Source organism: Podarcis vaucheri (assembly GCF_965113315.1).
Source record: "Podarcis vaucheri genome assembly, chromosome: 11".
Lineage (NCBI taxonomy): Eukaryota > Metazoa > Chordata > Lepidosauria > Squamata > Lacertidae > Podarcis > Podarcis vaucheri.
In genome coordinates this window covers 2,925,617-2,942,564 of record NC_138749.1, presented here as the reverse complement: position 1 = coordinate 2,942,564, position 16,948 = coordinate 2,925,617, and the positions used below count along the sequence as shown (strand labels likewise).

The window sequence follows — 16,948 nt, the reverse complement described above, 5'->3', positions numbered from 1 at the left end:
GCCATCTAGTCACTACATAGATAAGACTCTCTCCACACACAGAGTCAGGAGCGGAAGAATAGAAGTTTCCGCCCCCTCCTTTCTCAAAACATCAGATCAGGAGATTCTTGCAATGGGAGGGGGTGAAAATATCAACACAGAGGACCTTCGGGGTCCTTCTATGCAATGTTCCCATAAGGGGAAGTTGCAGTGTTTAGGATGGTTTAATTTAGAGGAAAGGCGAGGAAGGGGAGACGCGATAGAAGTTTCCAAGAGGATGTATGTCCTGGAGAAATGTTGGGAGATCAGGAGAGATCAAAGCAAGGGCTTATTCACGCAGCACATAGTTGAACCTATGGAACTCACACCCACAAGAGGCAGCAATGGCTTTAAAAGAGGATTAGACAAATGCATGGAGAGGACTATTGATGGCTGTTAGCCAGGACGTCTGTGTTCTGTCTTCACTGTCAGAAACTTTATGCCTCTGAATACCAGTGGCTGGGAATCGCAACTGGGAAGAGTGCTGTTGCGCTCTAGTACAATTTGCAATTTCTCCCATCTGGTGGCCACTGTGAGAACAGGATGCTGGACTCGAAGTCCCACTGGCCTGATCCAGCAGGTTCTACTGATGTCAGAAGTTATCAAAGCTTTATGGAGGAGCCGGTAACACAGCAGAACCAGGGGGCTGTGTTTTATTCTAAGCGCCTTTAGCAGCAGAACAAGAATACTATCATAAAAACAGCATACAGTGGTACCTCGGGTTAAGTACTTAATTCGTTCTGGAGGTCCATTCTTAACCTGAAACTGTTCTTAACCTGAAGCACTACTTTAGCTAATGGGGCCTCCCGCTGCCGCTGCGCCACCGGAGCACGATTTCTGTCCTCATCCTGAAGCAAAGTTCTTAACCTGAAGCACTATTTCTGGGTTAGCGGAGTCTGTAACCTGAAGCGTATGTAACCTGAGGTACCACTGTAGTCCAATTGTTGGGAAATCCCATCCCAATCCCTAGATGCCCCATCAGAGTCACAATTTTATTTGTACAACAGCAACATTAAGAAAAAAATATTGCAACGAACAGCACTGAACCAACAATAAAATTACATTCAAAAAATTAATACTGTACAAAATACGTAACAAATCAGCAGATCAGATTAGTAAAGCAATGAGGACTGTGATCTTCCTCCACTGTTGTGAGGCAGTAATGTTTCTGAATACACATTGATGGGAATCGTACTGGGACAAATTGCTGTTGAGTTTGCTCCCAGACTCTGAAAACTGGGTAAGATTGACTTGCTCTTCGGCTCAGGCGCTGCCTTTTCCCCAGGAGTACATCATAAATAAACAAAGTGGGGGCATGGGGTCAGTTTTTGTTTTGAAGGAAAACTAAGCTACTAACCCTCATTGTGGCTATTGCAAGTATGGAGACTGTTGGGAAGCGTCAGCTGTGAAACACCGTTGTTCTCCTCTGGCAGCTAGTTAAAGAAACCCCTGACCATTAGGTCCAGTCGTGGCTGACTCTGGGGTTGCGGCGCTCATCTCGCTTTATTGGCTGAGGGAGCCGGCGTATATATGGATGAATCAATAAGAAGGCATTTCAAACCAACTTGAAAATTATGCCTGGCAAGTCTTGGGAGTTTGCAACACCATCCTCCTTCACAGGTCCCACACAACTCAGCTTATCTTGGTCAATGAGGGTTCCAACCTTGGGATACTGGTCACTCTCTTGCTGTACCTAGAAATCTGAGCCAGGACCAACTCTGCCTGGAAAGAAGGCTGTTATGCCAGATCACAAGACCAGCATTCAGGCTTTCCTAGACTAAAGGCTCCTGAAAAGCACTGTGAGTGGGTTTTTTATTTATGTATTTATTCGTTAAATTTGTATGCCGCCCTTCATCCAAAGATCTCATGGTGGTTCACAACATAAAAATACAGAAAGAGTTTACAAAACACATAATAAAAACAAACCCCGTTTTATGCTGCTCTTGAGCATTGTTCAAAAGCTTCGACCAGGGCATAGCAGAGAGGCCTCTTTGGCAAAAGAGCTGGTCACCGGAAACAGATTATGCCACAGTTCTACGTTCAAGCTCCTCCATCTGGACTCAAATTGAAGTGTCAGTTCTTAAAGGAAGTGGGCCCAACCCATCTGAGACCTGCAATCCCCACACATTCTCCAAGAACTACCAAGAGCTCCCTCTCCATCTTCTCGTGCATGTATCACATTTGCATGTAGAGAGTCAACCTTGCTGGCTCCCTCTTACTCACAGAATTCTCCCCTCTTGACAATTCCCAGAAGTGAAGGGAACCACCTTCTAGAAGCTGTGGATAATATTTTGGGTAGCTCAGGATGCTGTGGGGTGGAGTTCCAACACACTAGGTTTTACTTTAATGAGGTTTTTTTAAATTTAATATATAAGTGTGTTCCTTAATGCGATTGCCATGTGCACTGAGAACAGCGAACTATTAATTTTTATAAACAAATACGAATGAAATGCAAACGCTGAGCTGAACTGCCTCATTTCTCTACACAACAGCCACATCAGCACTGGGGGTTGTTAGGCTTTTATTGTTGTCCACAGTGTGACAGAACATGCTCCTTCAACCTATTGGTTGAGTAAAATAAATAAAAGAGGAAATGATAAGCTGGAAAAGAAATATATACAGACATTGAGCCCCACAGTAAGGCCAGGAAAGGAGAAAATGTGGCTTACAGATGAATACCCATGATATCATTTCTAAGAACCACCAGCAGAGCCTCTCTCTGCGAGATTCAAGGAGAATATGAATGGAGGATGCTAGAAAGCCACAGCTGCTCCTTTGCCCTCACTCGGGCACAGGCTTGACTTGCTTTGCTGCTTCAAGCTGGGTCAGCATTTCGTCCCACTGGACAAACTGTTTAGAAAGAAGAAGTGTCTGGGGCAATCTTTTAAGGAAAAGAAGTTGGGAGTCTGACAAACACAATCAGCAAAAGCAGAAGAGAGAGAGCACCAAAAGGGAAGGACTTTAAAGGGAAGACCGGAAATAGTCCGAGATGCAAGTATTGCGGCAGGTAGTGGAAAGCTGAGCTGACACTGCTGGGGCAGATGTCCCTCAACATGGCAGCCAGCAAAGGCACACCCTGCGGGATGATGTACACAGCAGCACTGCGGCAAAAAGGATACCATTTTGTTGTAATCTTCTAGGAGAAACCGGACATTCTCAGTCACTGCTTCGCATTGATCCTGCAACAGCGGAAGGGTTCAGTCAGACAGGGTTTCATGACGCTGCCAATTTGGTGTTTCAGTGCTAAGATGTAAGTCTAACAAGGGTTGTTTCTTCCCACAGAAGAGCTGCCACGTGGGCAGACATTCTTAAGTGTGGATGGCAACGTTTCCTGACGCACTGCTAAAAGGGGGAAGGGAATCAATACAGCTGGGGACTTTGAGGCTCCTGCTGTGCTGCATCAGAACATCTGAGTCCAGATTTTAGAAAACTCAACTATGCAGCTGTGTAAAAGAGTTTGGATTTGATATCCCGCTTTATCACTACCTGAAGGAGTCTCAAAGCGGCTAACATTCTCCTTTCCCTTCCTCCCTCACAACAAACACTCTGTGAGGTGAGTGGGGCTGAGAGACTTCAAAGAAGCGTGACTAGCCCAAGGTCACCCAGCAGCTGCATGTGGAGGAGCGGAGACGCGAACCCGGTTCACCAGATTAGGAGTCCACCGCTCTTAACCACTACACCACACTAGCTCTGGTGTAAGAAGGAGCACCTCAAAATACCAGAGTGCTTGGCCTAGAATGCCGAGTAAGCAGGGGGCCATTTGTCCAGGGCATATGGAGAATTTCTTCATATGCTTTGCTTATGAGTGACAGAAGATAAAGCTAGAGGATAACTGTGTCAGCTCCTGCCAAGTTTTTCGACTGGAGAAGAGCGGAGGAAACCAAACAACGATTCTCTGCTTTTGTTCAGCTTACCTGCTGCTGAATGTGGATCTGCGAAAGCCTCTGCAGCTTTGTAGCGTGGTCAGGAGCAGCTGCAAGAGACCACAGAATGAGTGTCGGGCTCTTGATTCTCAGGAATGGTACTCAATACTATTAGGTGTTCTGATGTAATGTCCTTGAAACAGGCTTCCATATGGGATATGTATATAGACAACTAGGGGGCTAGTTTTAGGAGGAAAGGTGGCAAGTAGCTCAGCTATAAATGTCTATGAATATGTCCTCTCTTCTTGGTGGGCATAATAGCCTGCTGAATTAGGCCAATGATCCAGCCCCGCCCTTTAATGGCAGGGAGCAATTCTTCTGGGCTAGCTTGGCATTCTGTTTTTAAAGACATATAACCTGGGCTTGTACATAACAATATTACAACAAAACAAGAAGATGGAGTTATTATGCAATGATTTTCACAAAAATGCCTGTAAATGCATAAAAACATAATGTGAGTCAGAATGAACCAGCCGCAACAGATGTGTATCTTAGCTCTTGGTACTTGGATCAGGGACAAGACTTGCCTTTGATATGTGCACTGTCCAAATATGGCTGCAGGTTGTTGACTTGCTCCAGAAGTGCTGCTTGAGCTAGGATGGACTGCTCTTCTGTTGGAGAAGTACAGAATGACATACATCAGTGGAGGGAAGAGTAGTCGACTTTGTCATTCAATGGCAACAGAGCAAATAGCACAGCAGATGAACGAATGAAAGGAGCTGGCTCTTTAGTTGGGCTGAAGCAAAACAGAATGCTTGAAGAACAGATTAACGTATCTAGAATATGACATTAAGAGTGCAAGTATTCTTCTTCAAGTAAGTGCCACTGAATTCAGTGGTGCTTACTTCTAGACAGATATGTTTAGGAATGCACTGCACATTGAATAACCCAAAACAAAACAACAACCCCCAAAACTATTTTATATTGTGAATTACCTGCTAAAATGAATTGCAGCTTCATAGCATCTGGAATAGCCATTCGATCAATGTACTGGGGATCTAAATATTTTATGACATCTTCAACTTGATTCAGAAAGAAAAGAGAATCAGAAATTTAGAACATAGCAATGACAGAAAAAGTATTGTCTGATTAGGCAGAATACTTGGAAACAGATCAGAGCCAGTTATGACTTTCAATAATTTTTCTAGGACTTCTAGCCATGAATTTGCCATGAGGGTCAAGGGACATTCTCAATAAGCCCTGATGCCATTCTCTAGAGTTCTGCAATCTCTGACAATCATGAGACCTCCTTTATTTCAGCTGCTCCTAAGCCTACTGCAGATTGATTTGTTTTGAAAAATATAAACGGTACTTACTTTTCTTGAAAAGAATTTTAACTCGCTCTCTTTTGCTTGCAATGTTCCCCAAAGCCACCTGGACTTTAACCAAGCCATCTGCTATCTACAAGAGAAAAGACATTGTTAACAACTTATAAGACAAATTACATACAGCAGGAGTGGCTAAGCGCCGAGCTGGATCTGGTCCAGTAAACCAGAGACAGTGAGTGACCCGCCACACCTACAGCTTCATCTCCAGTTGGGAAATAAAACCCCTATGCCTCCTCTTTGAGAGTAAAAGGCAGTGTTTCTGCCACCCTCACCCCAATGCTGGAGAGGGGAGGGCTGCAAATACTGAATGTGTGCTTGGGTGTTTGTATGCAATAGTTTATGCATGAAGGCATGACTGCATGCATGGGTGTGAGGGAGTGCTGTCCATGGTGGGAATACCTGGGAGGAGAGTGTTGTGCAAACAGCTAATCTGAACAATGCTTTTTAATAGGGTAGGGGCCACTGGGGATGATTGGCTATGGATATGATTTGCTTGTGTACTCGAAGCCATTGCCAAAAAAAAAAAAAGCATAAATGCATTCAAAAGCAGCAATTATATGACACGGATTAAAAATCATTATTAAAACTGGGCATTCCGTCAGCTTGAGAGTTTTCTTCCTTGGAGAATGGGGGCAGGGCGAACCAGGAATGAGCTTAAGGAACCAAGGGGAGCCACCAACACAGGCCATGCTGAGCTGGACAAGCCAAGGGCCTGAGACCTCTGGGTTTATAAATTCAATAAATCATCTTCTTCTTTAGCGATCCCTCCTAGCTGAGCAAGATTGTCTTCCATAAACACGGTTTTAACAATGAGTCTGTGACTGTGGAGGCCAGTTCTGGACCCACAAGTCCTTCCACAGTGGGGGGAATTGGTTTCCAGTGGGAGTTGATCACGGTGTGGATTTGCCAAGCGTGCCTTCCTCTTGGCACATTTCTCCCTTGTGTCCTGAGTTTGAGTGTTGTCAAAGCCCATGACACCTTTGGTAAAGGCTTTTCTCCAACTGGAGAGCTGGCAGGCCAGTGTTTCCCAATTCTTGGTGTTTACACTACACTTTTTAGATTCGCCTTGAAACAGTCCTTTAACCTCTTTTGTTGACCACCAGCATTACGCTTTCCATTTTTAAGATCGGAATAGAGTAGTTGCTTTGGAAAACGATAAACAAGGGTCTGGCCCAGAACGAGGTGGTTGCTTCTGTCACCGGCAGCGCTTCCATGTAGGAACTGGGGAAACGCCCGGAGAGGGGCTGCCAGCCAGTTCTAGCCCCGAGGCCAGAGATATAGGCCTGGTCCCGGAGCCAGGCCCGAAGCGGACCCGCTTTCGGCTCTTCTGACTTTTTTTAAAAAAATGCTATTTATTAAAGTTTCATAGAAAAACAGTAAGTTCAAAATTTAAACATAAAATACAAAAGCCAATAGAAATAACAAAAATAGAAAAATCACAAAACAAAACACATACAAAATACACAATAAAAAGAGTTAACATAATAACAGAAAAAAGAGCAAAAGAGTAAAAAAGATTAGTATTTTCTTATCTTTCAATGACTAGTTTCTTGACCTCCTCACACCTCCCTTTTTGTATTCCAGTTGAGATATTTAGTTCAGCAAATCCTTACCCTCTATCACTTAACCTTACTCAACATCTTAACCTGTATTAAAAATACATTTTCCATTATTATCAATCCATATTTACATAGTCTTTTTAATCTTTTTACCAACACCGCTTGTTCTCAATCCAACATCCCTTTAACATTCGTTAATTTTACAGTATTTCTGTAGGTAGCCTTTAAATTTTTTTCCAATCTTCTTCCACCGCCTCTTCTCCCTGTTCTCGGATTCTGCCTGCGGCTCTTCCGACTTTTAACCTGCAAGCCGCCTCGAGTCCCTGACGGGGGGAAAGGCGGCCTACCAATAAATAAATATGGCTATAGCTAGAAATAAACGCGGCCGCAGAAATACCTTTCGGGCCCCCGCCGCGCCTTCACTCCCCGCAAGCGCCCCGAAGACGCGCCCCTCCAAGGCGTCCACCCGGCCCTGAAGCTGCTGCACCTCCACAGCCGCCGCCGCCGCCGCCATCTTGGCAACACCCGAAGCGCCGGCGGATGCCGGGCGGGAAGGGAGCCAATCAGAAGCGACGCCCGCCGGAAGTTAGGGCTGGGCCTCGGAGGGGGAACGTGATGGCGTCATATTCCTTAACGGGCGCCGGGCGGCGCTGCCCTATCTCTTCAAGCTTCTCTATGCGTAGCCCCGGAAGTTGGCCCTCTCGCGACCCGGAAGCGGCTTTCAGCGTTGCCATGGAGACGCCGAGGCCTAGTTCTCCGCTGCGAGGCCCCGGGTAAGAGAACTTTAGCCAGGGCGGGGAAGGCCGGGTTGCTGCCCTGGGATTCCGTATCCGTCGCGGAAAGCCTTGCCGCCTCCCGAGGTCGAGGACTACAACTCCCATCAGCTGCGGCTGCCGCGGCGCTGGGAATGCTGGGAAATGGAGTCCGGAAGCGACGAAGGGCACCTAGTTGAGGGAGGCAGAGCATCTCTCTCGCCGCTTACCAGTGCCATTTAAAGTTTGGGAACTGAAGATAGAGCCCTGGGGTGGGATGAGGCCTTTAATGGGACAAGCCATAAGCCGGATCCGGAGGCTTCGCTGCCTCCATGGATTTGGGTGGCCATCCCTGCCTCTTGTGGCAGGGAGTTCCATAGTTTAACTATGCGCTGCATGGGGGGAAAAAGACATTCCTTTTATCCGTCCTGAATCTCCCAACCTTCAGCTTCAGGGGTTGTCCATAAGCCCTAGTGTTTGAGAGAGGGAGGAAAACTTTTCTCTATCCATTGCTGCCTCCAGCAAGGGAGAACGTAGCCACTGTGGCTAGGTAAAGGGACCCCTGACCATTAGGTCCAGTCGTGACCGACTCTGGGGTTGCAGCGCTCATCTCGCTTTATTGGCTGAGGGAGCAGGCGTACAGCTTCCGGGTCATGTGGCCACAGGGCTAAGCCGCTTCTGGCGAACCAGAGCAGCGCATGGAAACGCCGTTTACCTTCCCGCCAGAGTGGTACCTATTTATCTACTTGCACTTTGACGTGCTTTTGAACTGCTAGGTTGGCAGGAGCAGGGACCGAGCAACGGGAGCTCACCCCGTCGCGGGGATTCGAACCGCCAACCTTCTGATCAGCAAGTCCTAGGCTCTGTGGTTTAACCCACAGCGCCACCCAAGTCCCAGCCACCATGGCTAGTAACCACTGATACCCTTGTTCTCCATGAATTTGCCCTTAGTGAGTTTACAGGTGGGTCTGGGTGGGGAATTAGACGGGTCACAGGTAGAACTCTGTGTGTATCAATTGGCACAGTTTTTTCTCTTGTGCGGTTTCTACATCCACTTGCACCTCTCTGTTGTCATCCTAAAGCAGTGTTTTTCAACCTTTTTTGGGCAAAGTCACACTTGTTTCATGAAAAAAATCACGAGGCACACCACCACTGTGTGCGGAGAGGGAGATGTCAGAGCCCCGCTGCTCTCTATGGGGAATCAGATGAGAGCGGACCGCCTGTCTGCTCTCATCCAATCCCATCCGATCTGATCCCCACCCAGGATGGATGGAAAATAGGGTGGACACAGTCCAGCGCCCGCCTAGTGGGCGAAAATTTGATTTTTTTTTAAATCTTTCGAATTTTTCGATTTTTCCCACGGCACACCAGGCAACATCTCGGGGCACACTAGTGTGCCGCGGAAGAGTGGTTGAAAAAAACTGTCCTAAAGCTCTTCCTGCTAGCTTCCCTGTGTTGTTCGTTATTCTCAGCAACTCTTGTAGATGTGCTTTCATTTCTGGTAAAAATAACTGCAGATTGCAGCTGCTAGGTGACTGGAACCATAGCACAGAAGAATATGGGCTTAGGATCACAATGCAAAAATAAAAAATGTATGTGCATAATGCACAGAGCAACCGGGAGTCGTCTTGTCTTGATGCTGCCTGGTCCTGCTAGTTGTTCAAGTTGCAATACAACGCTTGGGTAATTATCTGCAAACACACATATATTCTTGTATTTTATAGTCCACTGTGTTTCATAGAACATTGGCATAGTAGGTACTAGGTGTTGTCTTTGGATGCTCTCACAGAAAATTGATACATCAACTCACCTCCCTCACCCCGTTTCTGAGAGCCAATTTTCTACTTTTCAAAACAGTGTTGCTTTTTAAAATAACCTAAAACCGTTAAATTAGATAAGCTTAATTTCCCCTCACAGTTTCACTTTGCGGACATCTTCTTTTAAAAACATATTCCCAGGTGTGTGCTGGGAACAATGGGATTCATTATTGCAGAGCCACTTCTGTGAACAGAATCCTGCAGAAACTTCAGATCCTCAAAGATTAGGAGTCAACTGAGAGACAGTTCATATACTTCAGGGGAGGGGAATCTGAACCTCATCAGACCCAGCAAGCAAGCCCGGTGGATAATGGGAGTTCAGCAACATCTGGAAGGCCAAAAGTTTTAATTTTTACTATTATTATTATCATTATTATTAATTACATTTCTAGACCGTCCTTCACACTCTGGAAAAATGTTTTTAAAGGTGTGGAAAATCATCTGTAATGGGCTTCCAGAAGGCATTACAGCATGTACAGTAGTACAATACAGTACAATAAGTATTTTTAAAAAATCAATGCAGAATAGCAGTTTTTACTTGTTTACAAAGCATTTGAGCTTCACTTTCTGTTAGGAAGGGAAGGCTAGTATTGACTGAAAAAAATCCACTAGTTTCTGAAAACGTCAGCATTGGGGCTCATGCCTAGAAGCCCCGATCCCACCCTCGGGGCAAAGAAGAGCCCTGTTGCCTGGTTTCACATCATCATCAACATTTATTACTTTTACCCCACCCATCTGGCTGGGTAGCCCAGTCATGGGTGCAGGATATTTGCAAAGATTCAATGTGGAAAGACAGTGGTGAGGCAAAGGCACTTGGCACCCCTCTTCTCAGGGGCATGCTGGGGTTTCAAGAACTAATAGTCAGGGCTGGCCCACACTTCTGCTTGTCCCGTGCCTAGAAAGCATTGTCCTGCTACTTTCCCCCTGGGATGACCACTCTTTAGCGCTCAGTTGAACCAAATGGCAATTTGTGGGTTTCCCCAGATTGCTGTTTGTCCTGATCTATCACTAAAGAGTGGGGCGTCCCATGGAAAGGAGCGGGAGAAGGGGGAAGCTGCTTTCTAGGCGTGTCACAAGCAGGAGTGTGGACGAGCTCTCAGCCTCTGCAGCCCTAAAGGTAAAGGGACCCCTGACCCTTAGGTCCAGTCGTGGCCGACTCTGGGGTTGCGGTGCTCATCTCGCTTTATTGGCCAAGGGAGCCGGCGTACAGTGGCTAATCAAATGAACACAACAATGAATTTTAACACATTTAAAGTAACTGCTAAATGTATCACAGAGCAATTCTAGTCAAGCGCAGAGCGGCAGAAACAATCCAACACAGCCTTCAGCTGGGATTAAAATGGGAAAACTAAGTCTGTGGCAACCATTTTGGCTGTGCATTTCAAGGCAGATAAAGGAGGTCTGGTGGATTGTTGCAGGAAAAGCACCCCACAGTCTAGGACACAGAAAGTCCTGCCTTTGATGCCCCTATTCTGATGAAGTAAGGCAGTTGGATGGACTCTGTCTGATCCAACAAGGAAATTCTTATGTTTATTCCTGCTCACAGACTCCCCCTTTCCCCTGTTTTCCTCCTTCTGCTGCAGTTTATACTGAACAAAGACTGTTAACCTCTAAGCAGAGTTCCTGCTACCCTGCTCAAATACCTTCCTCTGTGTCCCATACACCTGGGCACTCATAACTAGAAGCTCCACCTTCGTCCCAGGAAAGCTCTGTAGCTCAGAGGAGGAGCCTCTCCCTTGCAAGCAGAAGGTCCCATGTTCAAATCCTCGGATCTCCAAGTAGGGCTGAAAACCAGGGGAGACATTTCCAGTCAGCACAGACAACCATGAGCTAGGAGCAGTGGTCTGACTCAGTAAAAGGCTCTTTCCTATGCTCCTAAAAAGGCTTTCTCTTCAACATCATACAGGAAGCCATGGAAAACATGTCTGGTTCTTTGGGCTGGTGTACACACCCATGACCATGTATGTTAAAAACTTTACGTGCTCCCAAATAACTGCACAACCATTACGTGCCCAGTCATTTAGCACACTGCCGTGTCACTGAATATGAGTAATTTTTAATTTGTGCCCTCGGGAAGCCAGCATCTCCTATCAATACCGGTCCACTTACAGCGCAAGCTGGTGTAATGAAAATCCGATCGGAGGGCTGGCGGGAGTAAATAAGTATGCCATTAAAATGAGAAAATCAAACCCCCAGACAGGTCTTTTCTCTCCCCCATTGATTCCTTTTATTACGGAAGTATTGCAGCTAAATAACATTAGTGTGAACCATCTCGATAGTGTTTTCCGCAGATTGTGTGTCAATAACCCAATTGCAGGCAGTCTCTCTGCGCGTTTGGGGGCCACTCTGCTCAACACACCGTTAACGGGAAGGGTCGGTCCTTTGCAGTGACCTTCCCTGCCATCACGGTGACCCGCAGAAGCAAGATCATGTTGCCTCTCTTGGTTGGATTGCTGCTGGATGCGTTTTCTAACTCTTGGGAGCAGACATTGTGCCGTCCCTTTCGGGGTCAGGCCCAGCCAGCAGGGGAAAAGCAAAGTGGGAATACTGGCAGGGGGTCAACTCTTGAGAAGTCAGGTGATGCTTCAGCTGTCAAGGGTCAAACAATCCCATTCAAGGCTGTAAGAGGTCGTTCACACAGCCCAGAAGCTTCAAGCACAACTTCCTATCTGCAGGGAGACAGTTCCCGCTACTGCCGCTAGCTCATGGCTTCATAGAGTTGCAGAGTTGGAAGGGGCCAGACGCTCGTCCATTCGAACCCCTGCCATGCTTATTTCTGGAAGTGCAGGACATGAATCTGCACTGGCTGGGAGTTGTAGTTCAAAACATCTGGAGGGCAGCAGTTTGGGGGAAGACTCTGTTGTGTTAACATAGTCTCCTACTTGCCTCTCTCTACTTGCATTGGAAAACGTGGGATAACACTTGCTTGACACAACATCGTCTAAACTACCTGCAAGGAAATCAGAATAAATAGTTGACATCGTCTAATCTCCCTGCAAATGCATCAGGCTGAATGGCTCAATAAACAGGCCACCTCTGGCTTGATCTCTGAGCAGACCTCATGAGTGTAACATCCAGCCTAATTATTTCACTTCTTTCATTGTTATTTTTCCCCGTCCAGCTGTGAAACGTCTTGCTTGATGAAGAGCTCTGGTGAACTCAAAATGCTTGTCACATTTTGTGACTTTTGGGTTCCTCCTAGTCGTGTTCTTACCCAGCTGTGGACTAGGGATGGAATTGGAGATATCATCTCGCTTCCTTCATTTTTCGTGAATTGTTCAGCCCATCCTGTTTCGCAGTTCTTTCCCTTTCGTAATTTTGACGCTCTTTCATCTCTGCATGCTTAACCTGTGTAAGATTTCGTAATCGTTTCCGAAAACTTTGATGTTTGTTTTGTAACATGAATTGCAACCATGTAACCGATACTACATTTTGGTTTGCACAATTTTATTATGCCCCACTCCCTTCCAGAAAATCTAGGGCTATTTAACAGAAGGGGGAATGAGACCATTAACACATAGTATAATCATGAACACATGCCATACTCACAACCTGGGAAAAGAAGGAAATGGTGTGCAGACAGTTCATTAGAGCTAGTCAATTACTGAAACGAGATTTCCTACGTAAAGTGAAATAAACATAGCTGGATTTACTATTACGAAAAAGGTGTTTTGTATTTTTTTTAATAAAAAATTATTAAGTTTTTAATTTTACAATTCCAAATAAACATTTTACAAACTTTAAAATATCCAGTGACTTCCCTTCTCTTTCCATGGTTCATTTTACATATCATATATTCCTGCATATTTTATTAAACCATCCAAATCAGTTTTAAAACTTTTACATCCATCAAAAATTATTTATTCTGTTGAATTTATCTTAATGCCTCCAGTGTTTTTAGCTGTATACAGTTATTTTCCATATACAGTATTCAATAAATGTTCTCCACTCTTCTTCAACTATATGTTCTTCTTGCTCTCTTATTCTTTGTGTTAAATCTGCAAGTTCTGGATATTCAGTCAACTTAAGTCGCCAATCCTCTTTAGTTGGGACCTCGCTCACTTTCCATTTTTGGGCTAACAAAACACGGGCTGCAGTTGTTACATACATAAATAACCTTTTTTGACACCTAGGAATTTCTGTCTGGGTTATTCCCAACAAAAAGGACTCTGGTTTTTTGGGGTAAAGTAGTTTTAAACATTTTTTTCCATTATAAATCATTTCAGTATACTTTTACCTTTTTACAAGTTTTTCAAAACAATTATTTTGAAAATATTTATTGAAATTTCAGGGACGGAAGTGCCAGCATATCGTAATCCCATGAATGTTCAATGATAGTACAATGGCATTTTGGTTTTCCTGTGAATGTCCCGGTCCTTAAACACTTCAATCAGGAGAAAGCCACACGCGCAGAGCTCAGGTGATGCTGGATTTTGGCATCGATGTTGGCCCTTGTGGAAAGATAACTGCCCGGGTAGGAAAAGCTGTCAACATTTTCCAACGTCACACCATTGAGTTGGATTTGTGGCGCTGCAGAGGGGTTGTTTTGTGCTTGTTGGTGCAGCACCTTGGGTTTGGGGATATTGAGCGATAAGCTAAGGTTTCCGTAAGCTTCTGCAAAGATATTTAGGATGGTTTGGAGGTCATCCTCTGAGTGTGCACACACTATATTGCCATCAGCATACTGAAGCTCTATGACGGAAGTTACAGTAACCTTACTCTTTGCTTTCAGCCTGCTCAGATTGAAGAGCTTTCCATCTGTTCGATATATGATTTCTACTCCGGTGGGGAGTTTCCCTTCGACAAAGTGTGGGATTATGGCGATGAAGATAATAAATAGAGTTGGGGCGATAACTCATCACTGTTTAACGCCTGATCCCACTCTGAATGGTTCCGTATGAGAGCCACTGTTATCCTCAATTGTTGCCGCCATGTTACTGTGGAGGAGCCGAATTTACCTGGGCAGCCGATTTTCAAAAGGACAGTCCACAGGGCAGTGCAATTTAAAGTGTTGAAGGCCTTAGTCAGGTCAATAAATGCCATATACAGGGTTGGGTTTGCTCTCTGCATTTTTCTTAAAGCTGTCAAGCTCATTACTCACCTGATGATTGCTTTATATACGTAGCTGACTGTGGCAAGGTATTGGAAGGCTCTAAATGCCTTTGAGATCCGGATCTCACAACTTTGGGATCGAATAACAAGGGACAAACTGATGACCTGTGTCCAAGAGAGCTGAATGGACCAAAAAACCACCACTTTTCCTGACCTAGTTTTATTACATACGCAATTTCTATAAAACAAGGTTATAGGCTTCTGAGAACACACAGCAACTTGTGGGATGAAACATTTGCTTAAAAACTGAACTGACTCTAAAACTAAGTGTAACTAGACATTGGGTGCTTCTGTGGGGTTGGCTGGGTTTGTTGAATATTGCTGGTTGTAGTGGAAACAATAAACTATATTTTTTTCCCCAGGAGAGATTTCGCAAACTGCTGTAATTCTCCAGTACGAGATAGAACCCCCCTCCTAAAAAAGTAGCAAGACTTTGGAAGCCCCCATAGTTCCAACCTGCTGAAGGGGAAATTTCAGGTCCACACTTTGCTGCTTCCAATCTGTGTGACATGTACAAATGTGGTCCCTTGCTCCTCAAAACCTATTCTTCCTGCCTCTTGCTTTGTCTTGCTGTCCTTCTGTGTACAGTAGCCATTGATTTGCTTACAGGGCTATCTGTCTAGCAGAGCTCTGCCCGGATTCTCCATGAAGTGTCTATATATCTCCTGTATCCCTTAGTCTACAGTTATCTGGATATCTGCTGCAGCTATCTGTCTGTCTGCAGCAGCTGTCTAGCCGTTTACCTCCGGCATCCATCAGCACGTAGGGTTGGCCCAGAATATTTATCGACAGCCTTCTCATTTGCTTCTCTCTTTACGGCGGCAGATAGGGGAAGCAGCCCATATTTGGGGGGCTTTAAATAAATAAGAGCAATCCCTCTGCATTTGTGGCCAGCTCAAAAGAATTCATCATTAAAACGCATTAACAGTGTGTAAAAGGCATGAACCACCAGGTGAAAACCCGTGGAGTGGATTTATTTCTGCAACTGGGGAAGAGGGGTATGCATGGAAATGGAAGAGGAGATGTAATAATTAAAAGCTTTTCTTTTTTCTAGAAAAGAAAGCTAGAGGGCAAGAGCGCCTCTCTGGACAGAAATAATGTAGGAACATTGCAGGAACCTACAGCACTGCCCCTTGCAGTCTGATCCTCTTTGCATCTTTCTTCAGAAGTAAAAACCCCACTGGGTTACACCCAGCTAAACTCTACAAAGAGCCCCTCAAAGCATCCTTTTTATGGCACGTACATGATGATTTGTGCCCACGATGCTATCAGAGCAGTCACATGTGGATCCCACTTTCAATACAGCTTGCACCTGTGAAAGTTTTGGGATGGGGACTTGATAAAGGGTAACAGAATTTTGGGAAATGATATATAATAAATTGTAAAAAAAAGTTTAAAAGTACCTTTCCAACACTGCTTATCTCCAGTCAGTACACACATTTCTGCCGAAATCCTGTAAATTTTTACGCCACAAATGTTCTCTTTTATTTTGTCTCACTTTTGCTTCGCTGTTTCATTTATTTATTTTCCATTGCTTTTATATCCCGCTTTTTTCTCCATGGAGCTCCACGTGGAGTACATAGTTCTCCCCGCTGCTCATTTAATTGACACAACAACCCTGAGAGGTAGTTTAGGTTGAGAGGCAGTGACTTTCATGAGTGAGTCTGGATTCGAACCCTGGTCTCTCCCGGGTCCCAGCCCAACACTCCAACCACTGTACGACACTGGCTCTCAAATCCGCAGCTCAAAGCTCTCTCATGAAAACATTTATAGCCAGCTCAACGTTTAAAGGCACTGCGGCGGCATATGAGACTATGAAACAAAATTAGACAGAACAAATTAAGAAACTCATTTTGTATCGGCTGAAGTTGTGCAGCCCAGTTTACTCAGATCTCCCACTGATGGGGCTTACTCCCAGGAAAGTACACCCACGGTATGAGACTTCTGGTTCTCATTTTGCAAATTCAGTCCAAATTGCAGTTAGCCCATCTGCTCACTAGATGGCATGTTTTCCTCTCTGTAGCCCCTGAAAATCTGCATTGGAGATGGATAAAACCTGGAGGGGTCTGGATTGGGCCCCTGATCGTTTCCATCCCTGCATCTGGGCACCAAGTTTTAGTTTTATTTAATCAACAGAGGCTTGGTCCTCCTCCTCCATTACAGAATGCCCATTTCAACAAATCTTTCTGGCGAGGTCAATGATCCCCTGCAGAAGATCACAACCAGGCAAGAAGGGAAATCACCCCACCTTTTTCTTTCGCCCCTCTCTCCTGCCAAAGCAGGAGATCCATGACACCAGCAACACACAGGAGGTGATGTTGGAAGGAACACAGCATATCACTTCTTTCTCCCACCTCCTTCAAGGTCCTATCCTTAGCAAGTGTGCCAGCACACAGGTGAGCAGGTGGTTGAAGACACAGAGGAAGCCACAACTGCCAT

At 45.2% G+C, this 16,948-nt stretch overlaps 2 protein-coding genes across 2 annotated transcripts in view; both read right to left on the bottom strand.

Annotated features, from left to right (window-relative positions):
• RPP25L (ribonuclease P/MRP subunit p25 like) overlaps positions 1-16,948 on the bottom strand; it is a 79,599-nt gene that overhangs the window by 41,461 nt on the left and 21,190 nt on the right. The gene's annotated exons all lie outside the window — the stretch shown is intronic.
• DCTN3 (dynactin subunit 3) lies at positions 2,523-7,388 on the bottom strand. Its single transcript, XM_082242296.1, has 7 exons — positions 7,226-7,388; positions 5,258-5,342; positions 4,877-4,963; positions 4,469-4,552; positions 3,933-3,991; positions 3,138-3,197; positions 2,523-2,889 (listed from the first exon to the last, which is right to left on the bottom strand). The coding sequence occupies exons 1-7, from the start codon at positions 7,340-7,342 to the stop codon at positions 2,800-2,802; spliced, it is 582 nt and encodes a 193-aa protein (XP_082098422.1). The 5' UTR covers positions 7,343-7,388; the 3' UTR covers positions 2,523-2,799.

Coding starts and splice junctions, on each gene's coding strand:
- DCTN3 (XM_082242296.1), bottom strand. CDS start 7,342: ATGGCGGCGGCGGCGGCGGCTGTGGAGGTGCAGCAGCTTCAGGGCCGG. Junction 4,553..4,876: donor GCTGCAATTCATTTTAGCAG/GTAATTCACAAT, acceptor CTTCTCCAACAG/AAGAGCAGTCCATCCTAGCT. Junction 2,890..3,137: donor TAGAAGATTACAACAAAATG/GTATCCTTTTTG, acceptor AGATTGCCCCAG/ACACTTCTTCTTTCTAAACA.